Here is a 27,216-nt window from a genome sequence, read left to right on the forward strand (position 1 = left end):
TGACCACTTTCGCCCATCTTGTCCCCAATGTGATACTCCATACGATATCCAAAACTCCCTTCGAACCTTTTCAATCATGGTCACCGGTTCTCCCAACGGGACCTTCAGTACGGCGCGAAACTCCAACTTTCAACATTGTCCTCAATGACAAGGCGTACGCCTCGAACATCAATATGTTCGTACATCCGGGGGATGATCGCACGAGCTTGCTTGTGCCATGGCCCAGTGCCTCCCTTGATCGCGTCGTTCTTGTTTCGCCAAACACCTGGAAAAACGTCAGTCAAGAATGTGGGAGTAAAGTGGTTGACTCACATGTGGCCAGATTCCTCCTGTCGGCGTCTGGAGTGCCATACCAATATTTCAACAAGCCACCACTTTCGGTAGCTTCAACGTGTGAAAATTTGTCCAGCTTGAACAGAAGTTCCGAGTCGATATCCTCCATGAGCTTTGATCGAAAGTCAACAACATAGAATTCCTGCCTTGCCCACGTGTATCCTTGTTCTTCCGCCAACGATTTGAGCCGAGACATTACATCGCCCCAGTTGATAGCATCCTGGTACGTGGTGGTGGCATATTCGTTTGTAGCAGGTGCCAGAGCTGTGAGTGCCAGAGCGAGAAGCCGGTTCGGTGTATCAACACTTTCTAAATCCAGCAGATGTTCCGGCTCGAGGTAGGGGGCCACGCCCAACCAGCGAGCACCTCGGTGGTCACTATCGCCGGTTTCATGACCAAATCTATCCTGTCCAATTCCGATGTCATGAGTCGTATTCCGTAATGGGGCTCCCAAATCTCTCTCTTGATCCACCAAAGGAACGTGTATCGCCGTGGCTGCCATTGATATCTCGTCGACCCTGTTCTTTAGCAATCCGAACTCGAGCTCAAATATCCAAAGAAGAATGTTGCTTGTACAGTGAACAATGAAAATATATTGTTTGTGGTTGGAATCAAGGAGTTGAGACGAAAGCCAACCAATTGGCTGTTGGGTAACTTTGTGGTCCTGTGCGAAATTGTGTAAAAGAGGCGTGCGATGGCGCAATGTAATGGCGAGCTTCTGACGTTGCGAATTGTGTCAAATGTAGGACAACTTGCGAACAGAGGGATTTAGATTCAACAAAAAAGAGCGGTCAGTAGACAGAAGCTCGAGGGACATGACTATGTACGGTGCTTCGTTGGACTTCCCTTCCGGACCTGTTCACCGGCGCTGAGTGTCTCAGAGGCCGGGAAGCGAGCACAACCGGCCATTCCCAACGTGCAGCACGTACCTTGGGAAAGGGAGAATCAGATCGCAGGCCCATCGGAGGCACAACGAGGACGAGTGAGGCTGCGTCAGGCTTCTCATTTCCTTATCGGGGCAAAATATCATCGAGCGTTGATAAAGACGCAGGGAAGGCCAACAGCAGGCGACACATGTCCTTCTGCGTGACTGTCCAGCACTCACGCCTCCACAGTGGTCCCCGAGTCGGGCACCACCGACTGTGTGGAGGAACTGGCGACAGACCGCAGCGGCAGTAGGAATGCCTTGTACTTGTATGCATTACGAGGCCTTGACAGATGATATACCGCGTCTCGTTTTGGAGGTTTCGTCTTCCGACAAACACAGGAATACGACGATACGACGACAACAGAGTCCTCAGTCCGCCATCTCGGCAGTTGCGAAACAACCCGCAGGGGCGCACACCGTGTGGGTGAAGAACAGCAGGCTGATTGGTGGGATCGTGGCCTTTGTCGGATCAACAGTTTTTCCGTCCCAATTTTTCGCAGATGGTTGATCTCCATCTACTCCGTACGGTGAAGGCGAGAAAAAAGTCACCCATTTCCCACCCCCTCAAATCGACCTTCTCTTTCCACTGAACGTCCTCAATCTCATCTAGACATCCTCATCCCTTAAACACCCTCCACTACCACAATCATGAGTGCTCCAGCCCAGAAGTTCAAGGTGGCCGACATCTCGTTGGCTGCCTTTGGCCGACGAGAGATCGAGCTCGCAGAGATCGAAATGCCTGGTCTGATGGCCATCCGCACGAAGTACGCTCCCGATCAGCCACTGGCCGGTGCCAGGATTGCTGGTTGTCTTCACATGACCATCCAGACCGCCGTCCTCATCGAGACCCTCAAGGCCCTCGGTGCTGAAGTGACCTGGACCAGCTGCAACATTTTCTCTACACAAGACCATGCCGCCGCCGCCATTGCTGCTGGTGGTACCCCAGTTTTCGCCTGGAAGGGCGAGACAGAAGAAGAGTACGAGTGGTGTCTGGAACAACAATTGAAGGCTTTTCCTTCAGGAAAGACCCTGAACCTGATCCTTGACGATGGTGGTGACTTGACCGCCCTCGTCCACAACAAGTACCCAGAGATGCTGAAGGGCTGCTACGGTATCTCAGAGGAGACTACTACTGGTGTCCACCACCTCTACCGCATGCTCAAGGGAAAGAAGCTGTTATGCCCAGCCATCAACGTCAACGACAGTGTCACCAAGTCCAAGTTCGACAACTTGTACGGATGCAGAGAATCCCTAGTTGATGGTATCAAGCGTGCTACCGATGTCATGATTGCTGGCAAGATTGCTGTTGTCGCCGGCTACGGTGATGTCGGCAAGGGTTGCGCTCAGGCTCTCCACAGCATGGGTGCTCGCGTCCTTGTTACCGAAGTCGATCCCATCAATGCCCTGCAGGCTGCCGTCTCCGGCTACCAAGTGGTCACAATGGACGATGCTGCTTCCCAAGGCCAAATTTTCGTCACCACTACCGGTTGCCGAGACATCATTGTTGGAAGACATTTCGAAGCCATGCGTAATGATGCTATTGTCTGCAACATCGGCCACTTCGACATTGAGATCGATGTCGCTTGGCTCAAGAAGAACGCCAAGGAGGTCACTAGCATCAAGCCACAAGTCGACCGATACACCATGGCCAGTGGCCGTCACATCATCCTTCTGGCTGAAGGGCGTCTGGTCAACCTGGGCTGTGCTACTGGTCACTCTTCTTTCGTCATGTCGTGCTCGTTCTCCAACCAAGTCCTTGCACAAATCCTCCTGTACAAGGCTGAGGATGAGGCTTTTGGCCAGAAGTACGTTGAGTTCGGCAAGACCGGCAAGAAGGAAGTTGGCGTGTATGTGTTGCCCAAGATTCTTGACGAGCAAGTGGCTCTTCTTCACTTGGAGCACGTCAATGCCAAACTCAGCAAGCTCACCCCTGTCCAAGCCGAGTACTTGGGCCTGGAAATTGAGGGTCCTTTCAAATCTGACCTCTACCGATATTAGATGTTGCTCTGTATGATTTTATTTGGAATGCATTTTACATTGGCGTCGGCACTTTAGGGGTTTGTTTCTAATGCTCAACGCATAGAATACAGTGGACACGGGTTCTTGTTCTTGGACGGCAAAAGAATTGCAGGCTCTCAACGACTTGATTGGGAGAAGGTCGGAATGATGCTATGACAGACACGACCAAAAGTTTGTGCCCTACTTGCTTTGACAGCGAAGTAGGTGAGGAGATTATGTCCTTCAACGGACACCAATGAAGAGCTTCATCAGCTCTTTGAAAGATACCCCGAATAGATAGCACGAAAGAGGAATTGCTAAGGTGTTGAAAGCCACGGATGATCTAGTCAATTGACCCTTTCGTTTCCCTTCTTGCTTGTCCTCGTAGTTGAGATGGTGCTGAGAGCAGAGTGGACTTACACATGCCTTAGAGTGGAAGCGACGATGACCCGTAATGGTCAGTCGTCGTGGCAGTCTACAATAGTAGGAGGTACTCGTATCGAAGCTCGTGCTCGCGGCAGTAGTTGCCAGTTAGCGTCTGAAGATCTCAGCTTTTGACGTAGGGAAGTTCCACTCGTTCGTTGACTGAGAACTTGGGGCGGAAGCTATGACCGGGGACGAGTCAGCTGTCCTGATGGTGGCATGTGAGTGTCGTGCTGGATTTAAATCAAAGGTAGCAGACCCGGTCGATGAGAATGTGCTCGTGAAACCACCTACAGCCGGTGCTGCTTTCATCAAATCCCCTACGTGCAATTACTAGGCTCGGTGGATCGCCGGTCTGGCTCGCTGCCACCACGCCTACTGCGAGTGACAATCCCCACGGCACCGCAAAGATGCGTCGGGTCCATCCGCCAAAGAACGAATATCTAGTTGGCCTCGTGGACATCGGAAGGTGAGCTCCCTATCATATACAATGTCTGCCTTGTTTGGACCATCCTGACCAAAGCGCCTCGTGCAGCAACGGGATCCGGTTCTCGATTTCGGACCTGTCCCCTCCGACAACTAGAATATTGCCAACGATACACAAGGACCGCTCGGGCATTTCGCTGTACGACGCACAGTTCGACCCAGATACTGGAGAGAGAATCCCCATCCCGCTTCGCGTCATTAAAAATGTCACCGCGGAACTGGAACGATTCAGTCTCGTGTGCCACGAGTTTGGCGTCCCAAAGAGCAACATCTCTGTTGTCGCAACAGAAGCAACTCGGACAGCCCTCAATTCTCAACAACTGAGAGATCATATCAAGGTGAAATCAGGGCTGGTAGTTCAATTGCTAAGTAAGGAAGAAGAAGGCAATGTTGGTGCCATGGGTATTGTGAGTAGCCTGCCGAGTGTCAAGGGACTTGTGATGGACTTGGGAGGCGGCAGTGCCCAACTGACCTGGATCATCTCGGAAGACGGCATGGTCAGGACGAGTCCCAAGGTCGCGGTGTCATTCCCTTATGGTGCCGCGGCTGTCTCAAAGAGGCTGGAAGAGTGTAAGGAGGCCCACGACCCAGAGAAGGCTCGAGACGAATTCAGACAGGAGATCAGTGGAAAATTCCGGGAAGCATTGGACACCTTGGAAATTCCGCCAGAGCTTACAGATCGAGCTCGCAGAGAAGGGGGTTGGCATCTATATTTATCAGGTGGCGGATTTAGAGGATGGGGTTATCTACTTCTACACGAGTCACAGAAGCACGGCCAACACTATCCAATCTCCATCATCAATGGCTTCAAGGTCTTCAACGAGGAGCTGACGAATACCGAAAGACTCAAGGAAGTCGCTAAGAATGCGGAGAAGATCTTCCGAGTCTCAGACCGCCGCAGATATCAGGTTCCTGCGGTCGCCTTTCTGATCAATGTCTTGTCTAACACCTTGCCACTTGGTGGTCCGTTGGTCGCTCGTTTCTGTCAAGGAGGAGTGCGGGAAGGGATGCTCTTCCGGGACTTACCAAGATCGATACGAGCTCAGGATCCTATCGCCGTCGCTTCAGCTCCCTTTGCCCGGCCATCTGCTGGCGAGTTTAAGACATTGCTGCTTGGTGCTTTGCCACCACCAGCTTTTGGCATGGTCCGCCCCGAGACGATTACAACCCACATTATCGAAGGTCTGGCGAATCTTTGTTTCCAACATTGCACGTTGAGCAAGGAACTGGCCTCGTTCTCAGCTCTTTACTGTACGATCAGTGGTGTTCTAGCCCCTGCGCATGGCTTATCTCACTCAGCACGAGCAAAGATTGCCTTGATGCTAGAAAGTCGGTACGATGGCGAACTTCCTCCACGAGAGGAGCAGTACAAACACCTCCTTGAGGATATTCTAACCCCGGAGGAAGTTTGGTGGTGTAGATATGCTGGCAATGTTGCCTGGTTGATTGGACAAATCTACCCAACAGGAGTCATCGGCTCAAAGACAAATCTGTGGCTTTCTGCGCGTTTTGTGCACAACCTTGGCAAGTCAGGAAAGAAGAAGGGAGTCGAACTCACGGTCTCGATACCTAGATCGATCAGTCAGATGGCGCTGTCTGGTGATCCGGATGATGATGAAGACGAGGACGAGAATCCGATAGTTGGCAAGATGCGCATCGAGGGATACGCAAAAAGGGTCGCCAAGGTCGGCAAGAGGAAGCGTTGGGTCGGAGGAAGAGAAGGCTGGGGCATGAAGGTAAAAGTGATTGTTGCTGAGCAGCTGTCAATGGAATGATCGTGGATATTGAAGTGCGAAACACGTAATAGCTGACTGTGTGGTTCGGCGTTTGTGCTAATCATCTTCCAGGTGAAGGAGTACGAGTACTGTTCCTGGCGGATTTCATGACATGGTAGAGAGTTCAGACAAAGAGTAGTCTGTATGTTTTTAATAAGTAGTACTTCGTCCATGACATAAAAAATACAAAACGCAATGAAGGTGTTTGTACGGGTCAGGGAAGCCTCCTGACCATTGTGATGTTTTGATGATGCTTTTGATATGAGACCTGGTGAGCTTAATTAAGTAACAGACCCTGATAAATGCCTTATATAGATGGTGCCAGGACACACCCCCGGGCGCTCAGCCTCGTGTGCTATTAGTTCGTTACAGCCTGATGACTTGCCGTATCGAGCTCGTTCCTGGAGATTGCATCCTGCGGCAATGACTCATTTCTCGCTCTGAATATCTGTTTCGCGTAGGCTTGAATTGAAGATGAGTCGACAGTGACTCCAGTACGCGTACGTTGCAGCCTTTGAAGAACGACGACGACGACACAGGCAAAAACTCTACTTGGCGCGAGGCCCGATTTCGTGGCCGCGGGGGCTTAAAGTACAGCCATCTGCCAGAGCCTTCAACATTCACTCGACGGCATGTATCTATGATATTCGAGTGCAGCATTGGTACGGACCAAATAATCTATTTTGGAGTGTTGAACCTCAATGTACATTGGACGAGGTGCGACGTTGCGCGACAAACGGTACAAGACCATCATCGGAAACCTTGCACGGGGCGTACGACCATCGGGCTCTACGTCCGTTGCAACGACAGAACCCTTCACCGGCAGAAGAAAACTCCGGCTCGTTCAATCAGTCATGGCCAATGCCATGGCCTCCGAGCACGACTCTCGGTCTCAGACGCTCTCGCACCCAGGCCAAAGGCAACAAGCCACGCAGGGAAAGGGAAGGCACACGACGACGCCGACAAGATCCAAGAGACCGACACACTTTGTCTGCCTGCCTCTCGTCACGGAGAGTTCAGTACCGCAGCTTTCTGAATCTCTGGCATATTTCCGGTCCGTGACTGGTACACCGGCACCTGTAGACCGAGGTGGTGCACAGAAACCAGCAGGCACGGGGGATCCCAAATCACCGTCACTGCCAGAGAGTCAAAGCGGGAGGGGCGACGATAGACTCCGCCTAATCCCTCCCGCTGCACATCGGCCCCCTGGAACATTGCATCTCACACTTGGAGCGATGGATCTGAGCGCGCCGGAGGACTTGCAGAGAGCGGTGCAGGTGCTGGAGAGCATTGATTATCTTGACTTGTTGGCCGAAGCGGGAATGTCATTCGAGCACAGTCACGATGCGGGTACAAGTACTACTCAGGTTTCTACCGACATCAAACGTGCAGATGGATCAAAGGGTTCAATCGGAGCTGGTGACAATGGATCAGGTCAAGATGAGAATGTAGACGAGGGCAGTGGACAAGGACGGATCCACGCAGGGTCAGAAACCATCTCTAAGCCCTTGAAGTCTCTGGCGCGAGAGATATCACCACCACCAATCACGTCAAGAACACTGGCCAACGACGGCATTGCGGCGGCTCAGACGTCGACGGCTCCGACTACCGCGACGGTGGGAGCAGAGACTCAACGGCAACGGCAGCAACAGCAACAGCAACCTTTGCTCCCAACAAGTCCAAGTCCAACTCGATCTCTGACCGTCACACTCCACGGCCTCGGCACTTTCCCGCGCCCAAGCAGTAGCCGCGTCTTCTTCGCCCATGCACACGATCACACGGGACGACTGCTACCGTTTGGAAACGCCGTGCGTCGGCGGTTCCAGGACGCTCGACTCGTGACTGAAACGAGACCTCTGGTTCTGCATGCCACCGTTGCCAACTTGATCTACGTCAAGGCGAGGCCAAAGGAGAGAGGAGGAAGAGGGAGGGGAAGGGGAGAAGCGATGACGGTCGACGCGAGGGATATACTGAGATTCTTCAATGATGGGAAAGCAGTCGAGGATAGGTCGGCTGCCTCTGCCTTCTTTGCCGAAGGATCGCCAGACGGAGACCAAGACAATCTTCTCCCCGCCTCAAGTCCACCGGAACTAGCCTCAAGCTACATATGGGCACGAGACATCTTGGTCGATAGGATCCGGATATGTAAAATGGGCGCCGAAGTGTCCGAGGTCGAGGGCTGGGGAATGGAGTATAAGGCTGTCGCGGAGAAGGTGTTTGGATCATGATGATTGTGTGAGTGAATAGGTGCAGAACTACCTGTAAATACTAGTACTTGTCCTAGCATACGTGTGTGGTTCTTATACGAGTATGAAAAGGTTAGATAAGACGACGACGAAGAACAAGCAAAAGAAGAAGGAGACCTCGTGAAGTTGGTTACCTATAATATATACAGAAGTAGATGCAAGGTACCTAGATGTTATATTCTCGAAAACTGAACAGAGGTCCAGAGACGAGACGGACGCACTATAGAAGGCCCTTTCACCTTTCGCTTTTGGCGTTTAGCCTTGAGAACAAAAGCTCGAGTGCATCTATAGTAGGCCAACTCGGGATGTATGAGACACTTGATACACTCGACAATTTATGAGTAGAGAGTTGATAATGTATGGTGATGAGGGCTGGCCGGTAACTTGGTATATTTCAGTCGGCTGTTTGAGTGAGTACCTTTCATGCTCCATGGTCACCCGCCATATCGGAAGTAGTATTTGGCAGGGTGTTCGGAAGGAGGTACAGTCCTCCCATGACTAGTTAGCTCCAGGACTCGGGTCCAAGGAGGCTTCAGATCCGGTATCTGCGTTTCAAAAGCGGTAGTTGAGTGCTCTGGCAATGGGTAGATTTTGACCCTTCATCTTTCTCAACAACCTCTGCCTTTTCCTCCGCTACTGCCTTTTTGTTCGAGATATCTTTTCTGTCGTAATAGTATCCCAGTTTCCACTTCTTGATGGTATGGGGTACAGATTGGTATGACACGTCCAGGGAAGTGTACTCGCGGTTATTCGTCCTCCTCGAGCTCTGAGGTCTCTTGGCTTGTTCGTTGAGTGTATGGCGTTGTTGGGAGTTGGGCGTCAATCAGTGCATGGCCATGGCTCAACTGCCGCTTTTGGAGGGGAAAGAAGAGCGCTTGTTCTGCCGCAGACATGGCCTCGCAGACGGTTCGTCAATCCCTGACTCGGCCTTGTAGTACGGTCGACCGACCCTCAATGCCGACGGTAGACTTCCTGTGTCACGGCGTAGAGCATCCCAAGCCTGTGTATCTCGGTAGCAGGGTCGTGATTTTTTTCTCATGACAAGCCCGGAACAAGAATGGACGACTAGCCCCCTCGGCCTGGCATGTGATACTTCGCAGGTAGACAGAATGTGTTTCTTCCTCGATAGACTCTCCCCCTCTCTCTCAACTCTTCTCATTTGCTTCAGGCAAGTCGGCCTCGTCGAATATAACCCGGATCATCAGACTGCAACTGGGGCAGATGGCAATGTCCTGGCCGTCTCGCAATTCGGCGACGGCAACCTCGAACCGGTCTCCACAAGGGCATGGGTAGTGGTAGATTTCGAGATTCGAGTCGTACGTCATGTCCTCGATCTCGATCTCATCGTAGATGTCTTGGTCTTCATCCACGGTCGAAGACGCCGCGGCCAGATTGAGCGTGGTGGAGGCTGCGGCTGCGGTGGTCGTCGCAGACGGCATGGCTGGACTAAAAGTCTCGTGGTCGATGTCGTCGTATCTTTTGGAGTTCCTCTTCCAGGCGAGTGTTTCTTGTGTGTAACGAGAAGTCACACTGTCCAGATCCTGAGGTGCTCCGTAGTTATTATGTGTTCATGGTGTGTCTGTCCTGGCCAGTATGTGAAAACGAAAAAGGAGCAGGTGACACTCTCTGCTAATTACTACTCGTAATACCGAAAGAAATCAGAAATCAGAAATCGCTCAGATGCGGGGACCAGGGTCTTAAAAAAAAACAATGGATGCAAATGACAAATGCGGGGGATTCGTTCTAAATACTCAGCCTCGTCCCTCCTCGTAGACAGCCTCATTCACCTTCTTCCCCTTTTACACTTCACTCAAACCACACACCTTTAACCACAGGAAAACCCACTCATCCAAACCTACCAGCTACATTCACCGCACCGCCAACTCTCCGACCACTGAGAGAATTCAGACCAGCCCCACTCAGAAAAAACAAGGGGATATCATTTTGATTCCCAGAAATCCTGTTAACAATCACACTACCCGGGTTTCGACCTGCCACCGGGCAGCTAGTCGAGGCGTGAGGGGTGTCACCAGTGTGGTTCCCAGTATTACCTTGGGCTCTCGTCGTGAATCCTTGAGACGACCCCTGGCTCTAGGGTCCCCCGACCCTAGCAGTCCCCAGCTAATATGGGCTCACTCGGAGAGTACCTAATGCTGGGAGGTGACCTGCCGATACCTCGGAAAAAAATCCCTTCTTCGACTGGGGATTTTCCCTCGACCTGGACGTCAGCTACAAGAGCGTGTAGTTGGCCTCCAGGTTAGAGTTTTTGCTGTTTTGAAGAAATGATCAAATGAAAATGAAACGCTAAGGTGGTTGGCTCTTCATCTTCACTTTTTTCCTGACCGAAAAGACGAAAAAAAAGAAAAAAGATCACGTCGAGACGGGATTCCAACAGCTCATCAGTGCGCGTAATTCCACTTCCACGCGTGTGATCACGAGCATTGTTGGCGTTTGGTACGTTCACAGTCGCGTCGCGTTCGCTCAGCGTTGGCAGGACGACTTCTTTTGTATGGGGCTATGTGTACTCTTTGTACGTTGCTCTCTATACCTATATGATTATTGACGCCCAAGCTCAGGATCAAGGTGAAGTCGAAGGCGAACTCGAGCCAGCTTTCTTCTTCAAAGCTTGAGAATACTGACGGCCACAAACCAGCACCACACTTTCCACTTTCGGGATCTGATTCAACTCTGTGTCCGTAAAGTCCATGGCGTAGTCATGCCTCAGCCGTCGTATATCCTCCTTCAGGACCGCATCGTCAGTCCCCATTTCAGCGGCAATGAGACAAAGACCCAAGGCGTTGCTTCCGTGAGGCCTGTATGGGCGGCCTTCCCTCGCCAACTCCAATATCTCCAACGCGAACGCATGAGACTCCTGCACAATCTCTGCGGGATCCGGCCACACGGCAATACGCAGCTCGTTGATGAAAATGGTAATTGCGAGCCCAAGGCCGTACGACCGTACCCAATGGCAATGCACGAAATCAGTCATCTCATCGGGGACAAACTCGCTAGAGGCCATTCTCAGTTTCAACTTCTGATACCGTTCCCGCAGAATGGTGACGGCAGGTTGGACCTCGTTATAAATGCCCTGGGCCTCATGCTGGATGACGACTTTGTCGAATTGGGATGCACTGTCGTCCTGCAGGACCGTTCTTGCTCTTCTCATCATGTTACCCAGGCGTGTCATGCATTCTACCGCTTGGCTTTCTGGCGAGAGAGTATAGACCTTACTGTCGAACATGTCGATCCACTCTTTGTCCGTGAAGACGACTCGGTCGGTGAAAATGGACTCGAAGAGCTGTGATCAGAAATGAGCTTGGCGACGCGCAATCACGAGCGAGCACAGTCAGCTGCTCCACCGACAAGGGGAAGAGAGGAACTTGAGGTGTGGAAGAAAAACAGGAGCCAAAAAAACACTTACAACGACGGCTCGCATTGAGAGGAGGATTTTCCTCTCGAAAGGATCGTCCATGCTCGGGCGACCCCGCATCCTCAAGATCTGAGCTGCACCTTCGGAGTGACCATGCCCAAGCTGATTCCCATTCGGACACCAAAGGTATTGCTGTGGCTGGAGATTAGCATACATTCTCCAGAGGGAGGGAGCTAGGTAGGCGGGTGTGCAGGAAGCACGGGGCCGGGGGCAACTGATCTCTCAGCTGGGGCATTTTTCTTTACCTGACAGTTCATCAACATCAGAATCGCGCCGAGGGTTTCCGGCTCCCTCGCCTTGACCGGATCATCCAGACATGTCCGTAGCGCCGTCAAGGCGAGACCGTACCTCTCCAGCACAGACTGAGCAGGCACTTCGGCCCGGTTGAGGGAGCGCTGTACGGCGAACAAGAAGGCCTCGGTCGCAGAGTCCAACGCCATGTTCGTCCCGAGCCGGCGTGGAAGATCATTGAGGTAATCTCCATACGTCCACGCGAGGTTGTGGCTGATTCGGACGGTGGGTTTGATCTTGTCAATGACGGACATGGCGAGGCGAGACTGCTCGCAACTCGGCATCGGATGTATAGGAAGCGTTACGCGGTGTGGAGACACTTGCAGCCGACGTTGATCTTGATGGTGGCCGCCTCTCGTTGCCGTTGGGACATCGCCACCGTCGCTCGACGAAGGCGGGGACGCCGACGTCGATTTGTCTCCGTTATTGTTCTCATTGGGCATGAACTTGAACCGTCGCTGACCCTGGCCTGTGCAAGGGACGTTCAATCGCTTGCATCGAGGACATGGGTGCTGGGAAAGATCACACTACCCAATGAACAAGGTTAGGAATTTATGCATTTTTACACGACAAACGACCCCGCCGACATACACATGCGCGCGCCCCGGCGCCTACACTCCCGCAGATGAGAGTTGCTATGCGTGTGTTTTTGACTCAAACCGTGGAGAGTGAGACAGAGAGAAAGAGAGGGAGAGAGAGGGCGTGGGCGTGTGTGTGTGTGTGTGTGTATGCTCATACCTTTTTCTTTTGCTTGCGACATGCATCGCACCCTCGTCCTGACGGAACTCCAGGCATCTTTGACCCATTGCCCGTTCCTGTTTCGTTTCTACCTCTCGGCCAGTATCAGACATCAGTACACACAGTGAAGTACCCATAGCGCGGTATTTAACCAAACGCAGAATATAAATGTATTCCGTCGGGAAACTCTTTCGCCAAGTTGATCTTGCGGCAGTTCGCCTTGAGCCACGTCGTGCACGGACCATCAGGCTGAGTGTGCAGCGCTGCATTGAACCATTTGAGGGTTGGGGCTCTTAAGGCGTCCGATGTGCCAAGGTATCTATAAAGTACCCGAAACGGACAGCATCTTTAACAGAGTTATAGAACAGGTGTTTGGGAGCATATGTAGGGATTGTTTTGCACCGCAGGTCTAGGCAGAAATGAAAAACAACTTGGATCTCGAAGAAAATGGACAATAGACCCTCGTTGAGAACCCTGGCATTTAGGCAATGAGGAACGCTTCCATTTATTTTTTGTGGTCCACGGTATGTATGAACCTTTCACAGTGACGATGATGACGACGAGGAGGACGATGGCGGCCCATCGCAAACTACAGTGTAACTCGAAGAGGTTTCGCCCTCCTCTTTTTCAACCCTCGACACGACACGACGCCACTGAACTCTTCTTCATGTCCATAAGCTAGATAACCACCTGGTATGGCGCCGCACAGCCAAAAACCGGCATTCGTCTGAAAATGTTTTTGGTGCGGTCTTGTTCTCGAAGGTCACCCATGTTTTTCCTTTCGTCAACGACATTAAAACACAACCACAACCGCGCACCGAGGCATGACGAGAGCAAAAAGTAAAAGCAAAAGCAACAGGGATCCATCGATATCGCCAGTGCTCCTGCGAGCCTCAACACCAATGCTGATGCTTGTGCTTGTGCTCCTGCTCGCCACGGCGATGCGTTTATCGGTATCTCCACAGCGACAAGGTGTTGAGTCTCTTCCAGGTCTTTCTCCTTCCGGCGGTGGTCTTGTTGTATCCGTGACCCTTGCCCAAGCCACGAGACTTCTTGCCGGTTGCGGTGAGGCCACGGCTTTCGCGGTGCTAAAAGAGAGGGAAAAAAGACCATGTCAGTTTATCGTACACAAACAAACGCGCGGGGGCTTGATGTCTCAGGCAAGTCAGTATGACTAACCTTGTGAACTGGGTTGACGATCCAGTTGATCCGGGGATCTTTGCGGATGGCCTTGTGTTGAGGGTCGACAAGGATGACTTCGTAGTATTTGTAGGTCGAGTCTTGGTTGACCCAGTACGAGTTGAGGACTCGGAGGTTGGCACAGCGACGTCCGACACGCTCTTCAGCAGTGGACTTGAGCGATCGCTGGTACTTGAGTTGGTTCACACCCTGGTTGGTAGGCTTGCCTATAGAGTGATTATCACACCAGTCAGTTTCGTGTCGCCTTTCAAGGAAAAAGGAACGGGAAAGAATTGTCCTCCGCGAAGGAAAACAAACCCCCCCAAAACGAGAAAGAAACTCACCATAAGTAGCACCCTTTGGCACTGGTCGCTTGCGACCTCCACGTCGGACACGGACGCGGTAGATGACATAGCCCTGCTTGGCCTTGTAACCCAGGCGGCGAGCCTTGTCGGGTCGAGAAGGTCGGGAAGCGCGGTGGATGACTTTCAATTGTCGGAGCTATATTGATGCACTCTCAGCATATGTTCAACGAGTGTATAGCAAGACACAAAAGAGAGGGTCCAATTGTGCCACACGATAGACCAGAAGAGACCAAGAAAGTCTTTTGCGTGATATTCATGTGCGTATTGTTTTTTTCTCTGTTGTTCCCTCTCTCTCTTCTTATCTTGCTCCTAAGGGACAAAATCTCACCTCCCAGCAGCGCACTCGGAGAAGGAATCGAAGGACATCGGATTGCTTCTTCTTGTGAAGCTCTTCCACGTACTTGAGGGCACCCATCTGTTCGCAGAAGTGTTAGTTCCAGGTCGCCGCACTGGTAGCTTCGAACCACGCACCTTGACTGTGTGTGCCTGGCGAAGAGACTGGTGTTGGCGGAGTAGAGAAAGTGGTATGAAGTGAGCGATAGTTCAGACCACCGAGTGCCTTACAAAATCAAAATCGCAAAGTGCATGCGCAGGCTTGGCAAAAACTTGGCGGCGATGTGGGTGTTGGATTAGTTGGTGCCCCCAATCAGAATTAACCAGCCTTGGCCAGCCGCGCCCATCCACCACCACCACTCGTACTCCGTACTGCTACAGTGTATCGTGAAAGTCCATACTCGTACTGGACTTCCACGCAGTTAAATCGTCTTCAAGACTTATCAGGACTCTGTCCAGCTAAAGCTGACCCAGATGCGTGCTTCAAGTATCAATGGTCTTTTGCATGTATGTCGCCCGCGAAGCAGAGCTTCCTCAATGCCCGTTCAGCGTCCCGAGAGACATTCCCCCAACCCATTGGTTCAAGTATTGGTGTGTCGCTTGTGACTCCTTTCGACAATAATATCTTTCCCCTGTTCTCCTCCTCTGCAGTAAGACCAGTGGAGCTGCGCACTTCTTGCAATCTGTCGGCCAGAAGGTCCTCGACTGCTGTTTCTGCGACACGCCTTCCCGCTTCGATGGTAGCTACGGCCGCTGCTTTGTCTTGCTCGAACGACATATTGATGTCGGAGAGGCGTGACGGTGGAGGGGTGCGAGCGGATAGCTGGTCGAGAGCGAATATCAGGGCATCGGCCTGTTTCATCAGAGTGATCATGGCTTCACAGTATGGCTGTCCTTCGGCACCGAGATACGCAACATGAATGGGCTGGGTTGCTAGGTTGGACGCCTCGTTGCTGGCCCCGGCTCCTCCAAGAGCTTCCTGAATGAGCGGCAAGAATCCTCTATCAAACTCCTCCTGCAGTGCTAGACTGAGAGCTGGTCAGTAGACGCGAGAGCTCTAGGGAATGGGTACAAACTCCTGCGCCGTCATCTCCTTAATCTTCTTGGTAATGTTGTTCTGCTGTTCTTTGATGATCTGAGCGAATCGTTTGGGCCACAGGTCCGGTTCTTTGAGCTTCTTGCAGATTTTTCCCATACGCTCCGTGTCAATCCTGAACATGATCAGTGCACGATTTCATGCACAGATGGATCTGATTACGCTAGATCACCAGAGGCATTGTGGACACTCTCACCGGCCTCGTATATTTCATCTCCTGGTGGAAAGGCTGGACTGGCAAAGCCGACCTTTTTGTCGTCTGCGTTGGGCGTGTTCTTCCGCGCATTTAACATCTTCTGGGACACTGGGGGGAGCGGTCGAGATTGAGGCAAAGCAGTACTTGTTGCTGGCAAATAATCTGTGTCAATGTAAGTCAGATTAGCAATGGAAGAGACGTGCGGAGGATGACCGTGTCCTTTGGATGCAGATCGTGGTTCCTATGATGCCAGAACGTCGGCTTAATCACACCAACTCTCGAGAGCAGTCGTGGGTGAAAAACGACTTCTGCAGCGAGAGAGCACAGAAGAGAGGATCCCCGTTTTATCTCACATAGGGCTGCCTTTACAGTCACAAACACCCCTGGTACTATTAGAATTACAGCTCAGAAATTTGTTAAAACTATTGCCAGTCTCAAGGACATCCTGTACTTCTTCTTGCCTCTTTTTTTGGTTATGTCATAAGCAACTCAGTCTCGCATCATATAGTACTCTTGGAAATTCGCCAACCACAGGATTAGATTTTGTCGTCAATTTGTCTTTCCAGGCCCATGAACACCTTCAGCTTCAAGCTTTTGTCACCACAGAACTAAATAGCCTTGCACCTGGTCGCCGAGTCGCGGAATGTAAATCTTGTAGTCTTTGTTTGCCCCAAATGAATGTTTCTATGCTGGATCGTTCCTTCATGATCCTTCAATGTATTTCGTAACCATGGATGTAGTTCTACATGCTGCCATTCTCCCGTAGATATGCACCGTGTGAGGATGCAAAAGTGGCGTTACAATGGGGTAGAGCATGTCTTTGTGAGCGTTGTCTGTTACCTCTTGGACCTCTCTAAGACCCGAGGGACAGACCTTGAAATCTGCCCATCCAGTCCTGCTGAGCTGGGCCTCTCGCCCTGAAATCACTTCGCCCAGTGGCGAAAGAGGTTGCGTTTGGATTGAGACCTGGATATCCAGGACCATAAAAAGACATGAAAGGATCCATTTGGCCACCCATGTTAGCAGGGTAGGATCCCATACCTGGTGGAACCTGTTGATGGGCCGCACCAGAATCTTGGTACCCGGGGTAGTACGCGTTGCGTATTGCTTGACTCTGATTGTTGAAGTTGCGGTCGGCATCGAAGGTGTCTCCGAACGGCGTCGTCACTGGCTGTGGGCCAAGTTCATGTGTGGATGCCGGTTGCTGACGCCTCCGATGACGTTCGTCACCAGGTGCCGGGTTGTACGCTGGCGTAAGACCAAGGGAAGCAGTAGGGGTTTGAAAAGAAGCAGGGTTGATTGCTGACATCCAGATTCGAGTCTTGTAGATCTTGAACAGGTCCGTGACAAGTGCATTAAAGTTGATGTAGCTGTCGGCAAAATAGTAGAAAGTGAGCTTCTTGCTGTCCCTGAGGTAAACATTAGTGGTATTCTTTGGATGGGGCACTGTGACACTGACATCTGAAATTCGGCGTCCAAGATCTCCATGTTCAGTCGATGCTCGATGACCTTCTGTTGACAGACACGCTTGGCCTTGGCCTCATTGCCCTCTTTGTCTCTCAACGCCTGAATCTCATGGTTTTGAGCCAAACGCTTGATTAGTTTAGGCTTGAGCTCTTGGTGTGTACCATCGTGACCGTGGTGATTCTGTAGGCCCATACCACCCACGGCACTTCCAGGTCGTCCTGCGAGACCGTTAGGATTCACTACATTTGGGCCTCCATTCCGACTTTGTAATGAGAACATCATCAGCCATTTGTAGTGTTCCTCTGCGTAGTATTCTTTGTACCGTCGGGCATCTTCCCACGAGACATTGGTATGTTGGACCGTGCCCAAGTCGGTCCCTCGATCGGCCTCCACAATGACCAGATCGCCCACGCTGACGTGCAGTCCTGTTCCTTCTTGTATGTAGAAGACGTCCGAGCGACAGCATTTGAAGTTGACGATGTAAAGGGGTTGCACAGGGGGTTCGAGATACTGTCCCACGTTAAGATGGCCGTAGTTTTGATGGGATTGTTGAACACGAGCATCCGCAGCGCGCCGGGTGGCTTCATCAGTATTGAAATAAGCAGCTGCAGTAATCGGACATCGTCAGTAGGAGAGCTTCGTGGCGTCACAAACATGTGTTAATCAGTAGGCACGGAAATGAGCCGACTTACGATCTTCTCCTTGAGACAAAGCCTGTGTGCTGGCCTCATACATGCTCGCGTCGCGTCCTCGTTCTGTGCAATTGTGAGATTTCTCGGCAAAATTCTTCCTCGGAGAATTACTTACCACTTGAGCTGAAGGACCCGTGCCTTGTTGGGACATCAGCGAAGGAATGTCGGCGGCTTTGAGGAGCTTCTGGGATAGGACCAAATCCCAGCGACGTCTGCCAGTGGGCCTTTTTCACGCCATCTAGGTTGCGGGTCTCAGCAGCAGCAAAGGCTTGCCGATCGGCAAAGCTCAATGCCTGCTCACTCATGCGCCTAGTAGCGTTTGGTCGGGGTGGATAGATGGGTTCATCACGATCATCAATTGCAGTTTCCTCTTCTTCTGGGACTGCGCCCCGTAAACGTGTCCTGAATCCAGGAGGGGGCTGGGTTGCGGTGGATGCCGCAGAGAACGTCCTTTCTCGGTGTGCTGCCTGGCGAAGCTGAGCATTTTCTTTTTCCAACCTCTCAATAACCCGTGCCTGTTCAGTAGCGAGCTGATCGGGGATGCCGCCATTGACATGGCCTTCTTCCTCGTCATCATCGACTTCTCTCAGTCGGCCAAGTCCCACAGAGTCAAGCCCGCCAACACCGTTCGTCCTGGTAATGTGACGTTGGGGGTAGGCACTTCCCAATCTGTTTCGAGTCGCCTCAATCGATGTCGATACGGGAGCTGTTGCTGGAAGAGCCGATGTAGTGTCAAGCTGACCTACGGAATATGACTGCGATCGATAGGCCTTGTGCGTCGGCTGCAAGGGAATAGAGAAGGGAAACCCGTCGCCGTTTGTCGTAGGCAAGACTTCCTGTAGTCTAGAAGGTGGGTCTTTGCGAGCATCTTGACCCCAAATATTCCAGCCATATGGATTGTTTCCTGGGTTGTGCCAGGCAGTACCGGGGGTGGTCATATTCGCACTTGACCAGGGCGATTGCTCAGAACCAGGGGTCCCAGGATGGGATGTCGAGGGACTGTAAAGGCCAGTTGTCGAGGGTTTTCGATTTGGATTGGATATAGTGACGTCGTTCAGCCAGGAGGTGCGGCGCACGTTCCGGTTTGTCTTCACATTTGCGTTGGCTGAGGGTTTCACATGATCAACTTCATCGTCAGACGATGCAAGAGCTTCAGAATCCGGAGTCGAACGTCGCAATCCAGGATTAGACTTCTCAAGAAGAAGAGATGCAGAGCCTTGGTGTGGATTGAAAGCACCAAACGCGGGTAAAGGGCCTCGAGCTGAAGGGTTCGCTTTGGCAGGAGTGTTACTCATGATGATGGAGTAGAGTTAGTGTCCACGTCGTGGCGAACCTGATCGAGCCTGAACGATGAAGCTGCAAGTTAGCAAATGTGATACGGTACTGGCACAACCAGTTGAACAGTCACTATCTGGTTAGGGCCATGGAGGGGTATTGTTGGAGGAGTAACCCAAGGGTCAGAGTAAAATGGTGTGACCTGCGTCATTTCTCGCTCGATTTGGAGTTGCCCAAAACCATCAGAGCACACGAACAGATACAGACAGGTAAAGGAGATAGAAGGTGTAAGGGAATGTCACTCACCTCAGTATAATCAGGTTGACGTGAAGAGGCGACAAGGTCTATTCACATAGCTCGTCGCCGGTCAAGATGCGAAAGGCGCGCGGCGCCCTTGTGACGTGCGATTCCTGTCGACAACTTTGATACGTTGGACCTCAGTAAAACCGCGTGGTGGTAGAAATGATGAGATGATCCAGGAATTTATGGTGATGAAGGCAGTGAGTCGAGGTCGAAAGAAGAATTGAACTCGGGGCGCGCTCAGACGACCAATGAAGACCGATGGAAAACAACGAGTGGCCCTCAAGCCCTACGTGGTCAGCCAGGTAGAGAACAACACAGACGCTCACTGCATGAAGCTCGAAACAATCGCCCGATTCGACGGAGTATAGTCGGCGATTGATTGACTGCGTTGTGTAGAGATGGACGGTCTTATGAGAAGTGTGCTGGAGATGTCGACGAGCGGAGGCATCCGAGATCAGGCCAAGTAAGAGATGTTATGTAGCTTGTAAGCGTGCTGGTTTCCCCAGGATTTGTTCTCACCAGGTTTCCGTCAGATGCTCACGCAAACACCCGCAGTTTTCGAGGGGGCCCCAAGCTTAAGCACAGTGGTCACTGGCCAGGGCAGGGCCTTCAGAGGGTGGTCTGGGCGCGGTTTGCTGTGGCGGTCCGCGTCCTCAGAAACCGAGGTCTGGTGGAAAAGGAAACGTAATGTCACTTTGCGGTAGCTGGACCCGGCGATGGTTATGACGCTGCTTATACTGTAGGGTCTGGATTTGCGACACAGGGACACAGTACTCCGTGCAGAATAGAAAAAATCGATGAGGCGCGCAGGGTGGATGATGCAGGGCGACAGAAGGCAGAGAAAGGTGTTTGTGCTCGGGTGACCCTGCAAATCTACACTGGTATGGTGGTAAATGGGATCAACCACGCGACTATTGGAGGGTGGCGAGCAGCGCCTACGAGTAGTTAGTCCGAGGTGGTAGAGACGGAGACTGGGAGAGGCAAAGACCCCAACAGAACAAACGGGTCGAGCGGAGATGCAGGGGGCAGATGGACAATGGACAATGGACAATGGACAATGGACCGTAACGACTCAATCGAGTTTCAGTGAACAACGCAAGAACAGGGGCAGGGCAAGCCTGGCTGCTGCTGTTCACGGTGCCCAGTGCCCTCCCTCCCTTGTGCCCTGGGTGCCTTGGTTGCCTCGTGAAGGCTCTAACCACGGTAAGTTCAATACTCCGTACGGATTACTCCGGACAGCTTTGCTGCTGACCCCTCTTCCTTCAGGTCACGCCAGGCCGCAAACATCGCTAACCGGTGCCAACAGACTTGGACCCCTCTGGACTGGCGCTATTGGACTCGGTTTGACAGGACAAGTTTCTTCGTCTCGTGTTTAGGTGGCAGTCCAGGACCAGTGGCCCAGTGAGAAAGGACAAAGGAAAAGGGACGAGGAGGGGATGAGGGGGGCGAGGCACAGGGAGGAGGGGTGGAGCAACCCAGATTGATTGGGTGTCCCGCCCATCTCAGAACTGGCGCCGCCGGCCATTGAATTGATTTTCTGGGGAAACGGCTCATCATTAGCCAGCAACCCACCAAGCCACCTCGTGCACATGGGCCAGAGCATGGATCGGGTGTAAAGGGCCAGCGACCGCCACAACAAAGTCTGGTCGGTCATCCTGCTGAGTCCAGGACTCGAGTCCAGGACGATGGCCAGGCCAGGCCAGGGCCAGGGTTCTGGGTCGAAGCTAGAGCCAGATCCAGGGCCACACTCCTGGAAAACATCTTGGTAGCCACGGTCTGTGCGAAGTGAAAGCCAGATACTACCTAATACAGAGTCAGATTCAACTCCATGGCCGTATATCCCGGCTCGTAAAACTCAACATTTCAGCCTCCTCGAAGTGCGTCTTTCCGCATCCGTTATCAGCGCGTTCTATATCCGGACCGATGACACAAGGGTTGCTACACTGGGCCGTCGATTGGAATAATATGGTGATGCGGCAATCGACCGATGCTAGCTGAACTGCGGGGAAGCAGGACGAGAGAACAACAGGGACCAGGTTTACAGTCCACTGCGAAAGGGAGGTCAACATTTCCCTGATCAGGCCATTGAAACTTAAAATGAAAATCTGCAGACCGTGCCCTCCACAAAACTGTCGAGCTGGGGCTCAGTTGAAGGCTGACCAGCTCCCACAATGCGCTCCGAAAACAGAAGCACCTATAACGACTTGTGTGGCATGAGAGGTTGGTGTTGGAACACAGGATCTTGAGGATGTCACTTTTGCTACCGCCGTTGAACATCTAAGGTATCGTCAGGCAACTTTGTCTTGCAACTTCACCATCACCGCGGCCGAACGTCGAGGTGAATTTCCCAATGGGCGACATCTCTCAAGTGCCTTGCTAGGCACATGGTTCGGACGAGTACTCCGTATATCCATGAATGTGGCACTTTTATGCTTTACACCATTCCTGTTGGTAATTAAGATCCGCAACTGATAGTCGTCCATCAAGCTTCGTAACTTCCCACAGCACCGAGGCCATCGCTCACCTCATCCAAGGGCTATACACAAACCAATAGCACGCTACTCTTCTGTTCGTGTTTCTGGTAAGCGATCGGTGATCTCAATGCACGCCCATTTGTCGTTCAGTACCGCACCTGTAGCAACCCAAACACTGCCTCTCCGCGGAAAGGAGAGCTCTGTCCCATGCCCATGGGTCTGGAGCAACGCCACCTGTCCATCGCTCACTGTTTTCGTATGCAAGTGTCAAAAGATGCATCATGCCAAATGCAGAAGAAACTCCACGAGGTCTTGCAATAGTTCTTTCCGCCATGGCCACCCACGTACACGCGGCGATCAGGATATTCCATTCGCGTGACTGACGCCAACCAAGAGTGTGAAGCCTCAGGTGATGGCCCGCATGGCCTGTCGTGAACAGAGGTAGGTTACTGCCACATGCTCTTCTAGCCAACGGACCAGGGCAACGGTGGATCTCTTCACTCAGCATAGTCCAGACTGCCTTTGCCCACGGTTGAAGGGGCGGCATCTGGACCCTTTTGCTGCCGCAGCTTCTCCTCGAATTTGGCGAACTCCTTCATTGCAATTTCCTCCTCTTCGTCCAATACCTGATTGACGCCCTTGACTTCTTCGATGTAATGCATCAACATCGACTCGATGCCATTTTTTAGTGTCACCGTGCTGGAATCGCAAGTCCGGCAAGCTCCGCGGAGTTTGAGCATAACCATCCCATCTTCGAATCCGCGGAACTCAATATCCCCCCCGTCCTCTTGAATGGCTGGTCTGATTCGGGTCTCCAGTAGCTCCTTGATCATTGCCACCACCTCATCGTCATCATCGTTGGCTGCCAGGGAGTCTTCACCGGCGCCTTCCTGGCCGTCTGTTGTAGAAGTCTTATCGAACGTGTTGACAATGTCCTCTCCTGAGGTGATTGCCTCCGTAATGAGACTGAAAACCTCAGGCTTGATATGGGCCCAATTGACATCTTCCTCCTTGGTCACCGTGATGAAATCTGGTCCATAAAATACAGAAGAGACGCCGTCCACATCTAGGAGCCTGGCAGCAAGCGGAGAGGGATGGGGTGCAGCCAGTGTCGAGCGAGGAGATGTATATTCCAGAAAAGTAGAGGGGAAGGTTTCTGGGAGAACAGGATGGTTCGGGAGGAACTTGAGTGCTGAGGGATTAGGAGTAGACTGCGTCTGTATATAGATCGTACGGGCTGCGGGAGAGGAAGGGGCCCTTTGATGACCAGGCCGGATTGTCGGGCGGCGACGAGCTTGCGAAGTCGTGATGGCCGGAATTCGAATAGACTGGTGAATGTTGCGGGAAGCAGCAGTCTTGCAAATAGTGTTGAGAGACTTTGCTCGATACGAACTCCGCAGAGCGTGTAGCGAGCTTGCTGATACTATGCCGCGCATCCTGATCCCGTCAAAGCACCGTGGGAGTATACCTTGATTCTTCGGTAAAAGTCAAGTTCGATCTAATACAATCGTTACAAAAGAATCTTAACAGTGTAGATTAATTGAATCCTGCCACAACTTTCCTCGACCTGCTCGACACCGAGAAGAGCGAAATGACGCAGAGGCGAGTCACGTGCTTCGCGAGACCTTCCGTCATTTGTCAGCCATCCTCGCCCGAGGATTCGCCTGCAAATATCGATTGCACCAATGACAGTCTTTGGATTTCTTTACTCGTACATACATAGGATCTAGCTCCAATCAACATCCAAGCATAGGACGGTGACGCTGACATGCATCTCGGTTTCCTTTTGTGTCGTCTATCAGATCTTGAAGATAACAGCTCTCATGTCTCTTGGACCTTGCGGCATCTGTGGGAGCGGAGAATCTAAATATCGCTGTCCTTCGTGCGGGATCACCAGGTTTGAATCTCGATGGTCCGGCTTCGAATCCTTCCATTGACCAGTCCTTTGCAGTTGCTGTCTATCTTGTTTCAAAACACACAAGAACCAATGTAACCAGATTGCATCGGCGAGCGACCCAGAGCACGGCACGACAACGGTGTCTGCCAATGTTTCCACAGACAACGGGAACATCTCTCCGGGGGACATGCTCCTGCAGGACCCCAGGTTGCCAGAGCTTTTCGAGCGCTACCCGCTTCTACGTCAAAAGCTGAAGTCCATTTTTGAAACCACTGCCGAGGAAAACAGCGAGATCTCGTCCAACGCTCGTCACCACGGGCAGCCAAAAGCTGCAAAGCCTCCAGCCCAGCGTATTGTCCGTTCGCTGCAGAACCTTGAAAAAGAGTTGAGTTCAGACAACGCCGAACGCATCGGTCTGAAAGCTTTCGCAGACTTGGTGGTGGCCGTCAATTCAAACCAAGCCAGAAAGACGTGACTAAGGGTGGTAACTCATCCTGAAGGCTGCTCATGGTTTGCTTGTAGCAGGGGAGGGACCGGGGGGGTATTTGTTGCTTTGAGTTGACCAGGTGACCATCTCCAGGGTCTCATGGATCGTGCCCTTCTGGGAGTTTTGTCCTCTTCTGGGTCGTCGTCCTCCTCCAGGTACATATCGATAAACTTCTCCAACGGCGACCTTTTCCGAAATATACCCAAGATGGTTTCGCTCCGCTTCAACTGAAGTCGGCCATTGTCTTTTGGCAGCGCCCACGTAGACATGGTTGTCTTCTCGGGGGTTTGGCCACCTACCTCTCCTTGATCGTTGCCGTCATCATCATAATCATCTACAACGTTCAGCGTGAGAGGGCCTCCCAGCTTGTACTTCGATTCAAGAGCTTCAGGCCCTTCATGAAGTACCTGGATCTCCAGCTCTCTACGCAGCTGATCTTCGTAAGGGGAACACATCAGTATGGGCGTGGGCGGAGGGCTCAATGTTGCCACGGTCGCGAGGGAACCGCTGTGCGAGAGAGGTGGCACGGGCGAGGACCTTTCCTGATTCTTGGGCAAAGGTGCGGTGCAATTTACTGCTAAACTTTCTTTGCGTTTTGGTGGCCCTTCCGCATGGTTCCAAGAGTGAACCTTGACGGCCCTTGGCGACAAGTTGGGGTTTGGTACTGGTTGTGCAGCTCCAAAGCCAGTGGAATTCTCTGGTGGAAATGGCCAGGAGGGCATCATCTCTCGGTGCGCTGGGTCCCTGGCCTGAAGCTTCGGTTCGTCAGCTTCACTGTCAGTGAAATATTCTTCCACCTCAGGACCATGCGCATTATAGCCAATTTCTCCTCGTAGCTCCCCAGCTCTTGACGACCTTCGACTACTATGGAGGCGTGGTGTAGGTGGCTGCTGTGGAAGAACAAGATACTGCGGGAAAGATGCCTCCTGCGATGTAGGCGATTGTGGTTCTTTCCAGTGTGGCAGGCCGTTTGCTTGTTCCAGAGAGGCTTCGAAAGGTTTTGGTGCCCTGCGTTTCCCACATGTCTGGCATCTTGATGGTTTGAGATAAACACTGTTGTGAATCTGCGAGATGTGCTTCAACTCAACAGGATGGCCCTTGTGCTCGCCCAGCTCCGTTCCAATTACATGATCTGCCATGCTTTCGTCCGATGGACATGGTATGCTTTCGTAACTTGAGGAAGATGCTCTGCTTGATCCATGATCTTTTTTAACAGGTGACGTCCCAGCAGACATGTCACCCTCTTTTGCTTTGAACCAAGGGCGCCTGTTCGATTTCTCCTCGACAGACTCCAACGAGAACGGTCGCATCTGCTTCATACCTGCCTCGACGGCTTCGACTTGGGCAGCATATTTGTCCACTCGCTGAATTAACGCATCAAGATCCAAGTCGCCATGTCTGTAACGAGACAAGATCAAAGGCCTTTCAGAGCCGGGTTCATCTCTCAAAGCCATTCTGCTACCAGCTTCTGGTTTCCTCGTCTCCTCCGTAGACTGCCCACCTTCGATGGATGTTCGGGTGGAGTTGGTCGAAGATCGTAGACTCGAGTTATTGTAACTGTGGCAGGAACAACTCTACTAATGGTGCGCCTATGATATAGTTAAGTGAGATGATCGTGGTGAGGAAACTTTGACAGCTCGATTGACAGCACGGAGATGGTTCGTTGGCAGCATTCCTATCCACACGGCACGGGCGTGCGACAGAAAAGATCGCGAATACTTGCGCTGTCAAGGTCAGTGCTGCTGCAGATTCTGCAATTCGGGCGACGTGTGCGGGACGAGTTCCATGAGAGAGTCAGGAGTCAAGAAAACATGGAATGAATGGTCGTGTTTGCTGCTCTGCCGCTACCTACAGGGACTACAGTATTCTGTACATGGTGCAGGAAACTTTTCAGCGGCTTCACATCGTCCGGTCCCAGGGAGAATGGCCCGACGTGGCGTAGCTGAACGCCCTCATCAGTCTCCATCCCTTCCTTTGAACTTTGGCAGAGACAAGGCGGGTGGCTTGAGACCTCAGTTATTGCACTCTTGGTACTGTGGCGTGTGCCACAACACCGGACTTCCAGGGGTCGAAGTCTCACTGCGAGCTGTGGTCTCAGACAGTGTCGAGGTTCCTGGAGGGTTTCCCTTCAGAGGCCAGCTGCGAGAGACTGTCGACTTCACAACACCCGCCGGGCCTGCTGGTGCTCGAGGAGCATCGCTTGACCATCTTATTTCCCTGGTCTGGTTGAAGATTCTCACCTAGGGACGTTGCTTGACAAGACCTACTAAACGTGGCTCAATCGATCTGGACCATGGCCATGGTATGTAGCCACTACGGGGCGGCTCGGAGAATTCTGGGCCGCGTCCAGAGAAGCGGGAAGTCTACAGGGTTCCAGGTAGAGTGTGGGTGCTAATAAAGGGTGAAAGACGGCACGCCGCAACAGGCAGGAAATTGCAAAACAAGTGGGATGTTAGTTTTGGGTTTGGTGGATTCGGCCCCTGACATGGATTTTGGGTATTGTGCAAGTTAGCTCTCGTACTGTAGCCACCGGGCGAGGCCGGGCGAGGGATGTAGGATCTACAGGATCTTACCTCAGGTAGGTAGGATACCGCTACTAGGGCATGGATATTGTATGGAGCACAGCACGAGTAGGCACAGGACCTGACATTTTCAATGATGGCTCGCATGGGAAGTTGAATGCCCTCCTTGCGCCACTGAGTAGGGCTTATAGACTGTATGCTGATGGAGATGGGCCAAAGCAACTTGGTCCAGGTACCTAAAATGCCTTGGAAGTGAGTTGGTGAGCTTTGGGGGGGGGGGGG

General features: G+C 52.2%; 12 protein-coding genes across 12 annotated transcripts; 4 read left to right on the plus strand and 8 right to left on the minus strand.

Annotated features, from left to right (window-relative positions):
* Positions 1 to 104: 104 nt before the first annotated feature.
* On the minus strand, positions 105 to 835 carry PV08_01464 (uncharacterized protein; the record flags this gene model as incomplete). Its single annotated transcript, XM_016375825.1, has 2 exons — positions 105 to 265; positions 313 to 835. The coding sequence occupies 2 exons, from the start codon at positions 833 to 835 to the stop codon at positions 105 to 107; spliced, it is 684 nt and encodes a 227-aa protein (XP_016241101.1).
* Positions 836 to 1,909: 1,074 nt separating this feature from the next.
* PV08_01465 (adenosylhomocysteinase) lies at positions 1,910 to 3,259 on the plus strand (the record flags this gene model as incomplete). Its single annotated transcript, XM_016375826.1, has 1 exon — positions 1,910 to 3,259. The coding sequence occupies one exon, from the start codon at positions 1,910 to 1,912 to the stop codon at positions 3,257 to 3,259; it is 1,350 nt and encodes a 449-aa protein (XP_016241102.1).
* Positions 3,260 to 4,092: 833 nt separating this feature from the next.
* PV08_01466 (uncharacterized protein) lies at positions 4,093 to 5,943 on the plus strand (the record flags this gene model as incomplete). Its single annotated transcript, XM_016375827.1, has 2 exons — positions 4,093 to 4,151; positions 4,218 to 5,943. The coding sequence occupies 2 exons, from the start codon at positions 4,093 to 4,095 to the stop codon at positions 5,941 to 5,943; spliced, it is 1,785 nt and encodes a 594-aa protein (XP_016241103.1).
* A 701-nt stretch (positions 5,944 to 6,644) lies between these two features.
* On the plus strand, positions 6,645 to 8,171 carry PV08_01467 (uncharacterized protein; the record flags this gene model as incomplete). Its single annotated transcript, XM_016375828.1, has 1 exon — positions 6,645 to 8,171. One exon carries the CDS (start codon positions 6,645 to 6,647, stop codon positions 8,169 to 8,171), a length of 1,527 nt encoding a protein of 508 aa, XP_016241104.1.
* A 1,163-nt stretch (positions 8,172 to 9,334) lies between these two features.
* PV08_01468 (diphthamide biosynthesis protein 3) lies at positions 9,335 to 9,628 on the minus strand (the record flags this gene model as incomplete). The annotated part of the gene is made up of 1 exon (XM_016375829.1): positions 9,335 to 9,628. The coding sequence occupies one exon, from the start codon at positions 9,626 to 9,628 to the stop codon at positions 9,335 to 9,337; it is 294 nt and encodes a 97-aa protein (XP_016241105.1).
* Positions 9,629 to 10,767: 1,139 nt separating this feature from the next.
* PV08_01469 (uncharacterized protein) lies at positions 10,768 to 12,353 on the minus strand (the record flags this gene model as incomplete). Its single annotated transcript, XM_016375830.1, has 3 exons — positions 10,768 to 11,487; positions 11,611 to 11,751; positions 11,865 to 12,353. The coding sequence occupies 3 exons, from the start codon at positions 12,351 to 12,353 to the stop codon at positions 10,768 to 10,770; spliced, it is 1,350 nt and encodes a 449-aa protein (XP_016241106.1).
* Positions 12,354 to 13,595: 1,242 nt separating this feature from the next.
* Positions 13,596 to 14,607, minus strand: PV08_01470 (60S ribosomal protein L15; the record flags this gene model as incomplete). The annotated part of the gene is made up of 4 exons (XM_016375831.1): positions 13,596 to 13,736; positions 13,828 to 14,054; positions 14,172 to 14,328; positions 14,521 to 14,607. 4 exons carry the CDS (start codon positions 14,605 to 14,607, stop codon positions 13,596 to 13,598), a joined length of 612 nt encoding a protein of 203 aa, XP_016241107.1.
* Positions 14,608 to 15,015: 408 nt separating this feature from the next.
* PV08_01471 (uncharacterized protein) lies at positions 15,016 to 15,914 on the minus strand (the record flags this gene model as incomplete). The annotated part of the gene is made up of 3 exons (XM_016375832.1): positions 15,016 to 15,553; positions 15,602 to 15,736; positions 15,784 to 15,914. 3 exons carry the CDS (start codon positions 15,912 to 15,914, stop codon positions 15,016 to 15,018), a joined length of 804 nt encoding a protein of 267 aa, XP_016241108.1.
* Positions 15,915 to 16,670: 756 nt separating this feature from the next.
* On the minus strand, positions 16,671 to 19,271 carry PV08_01472 (uncharacterized protein; the record flags this gene model as incomplete). Its single annotated transcript, XM_016375833.1, has 4 exons — positions 16,671 to 17,226; positions 17,277 to 17,889; positions 17,977 to 18,039; positions 18,092 to 19,271. The coding sequence occupies 4 exons, from the start codon at positions 19,269 to 19,271 to the stop codon at positions 16,671 to 16,673; spliced, it is 2,412 nt and encodes an 803-aa protein (XP_016241109.1).
* Positions 19,272 to 22,525: 3,254 nt separating this feature from the next.
* Positions 22,526 to 23,464, minus strand: PV08_01473 (uncharacterized protein; the record flags this gene model as incomplete). The annotated part of the gene is made up of 1 exon (XM_016375834.1): positions 22,526 to 23,464. The coding sequence occupies one exon, from the start codon at positions 23,462 to 23,464 to the stop codon at positions 22,526 to 22,528; it is 939 nt and encodes a 312-aa protein (XP_016241110.1).
* A 648-nt stretch (positions 23,465 to 24,112) lies between these two features.
* On the plus strand, positions 24,113 to 24,400 carry PV08_01474 (uncharacterized protein; the record flags this gene model as incomplete). Its single annotated transcript, XM_016375835.1, has 1 exon — positions 24,113 to 24,400. The coding sequence occupies one exon, from the start codon at positions 24,113 to 24,115 to the stop codon at positions 24,398 to 24,400; it is 288 nt and encodes a 95-aa protein (XP_016241111.1).
* Positions 24,401 to 24,414: 14 nt separating this feature from the next.
* On the minus strand, positions 24,415 to 25,866 carry PV08_01475 (uncharacterized protein; the record flags this gene model as incomplete). Its single annotated transcript, XM_016375836.1, has 1 exon — positions 24,415 to 25,866. One exon carries the CDS (start codon positions 25,864 to 25,866, stop codon positions 24,415 to 24,417), a length of 1,452 nt encoding a protein of 483 aa, XP_016241112.1.
* Positions 25,867 to 27,216: the final 1,350 nt, after the last annotated feature.

This window comes from Exophiala spinifera, assembly GCF_000836115.1.
Source record: "Exophiala spinifera strain CBS 89968 unplaced genomic scaffold supercont1.1, whole genome shotgun sequence".
Taxonomy (NCBI): domain Eukaryota; kingdom Fungi; phylum Ascomycota; class Eurotiomycetes; order Chaetothyriales; family Herpotrichiellaceae; genus Exophiala; species Exophiala spinifera.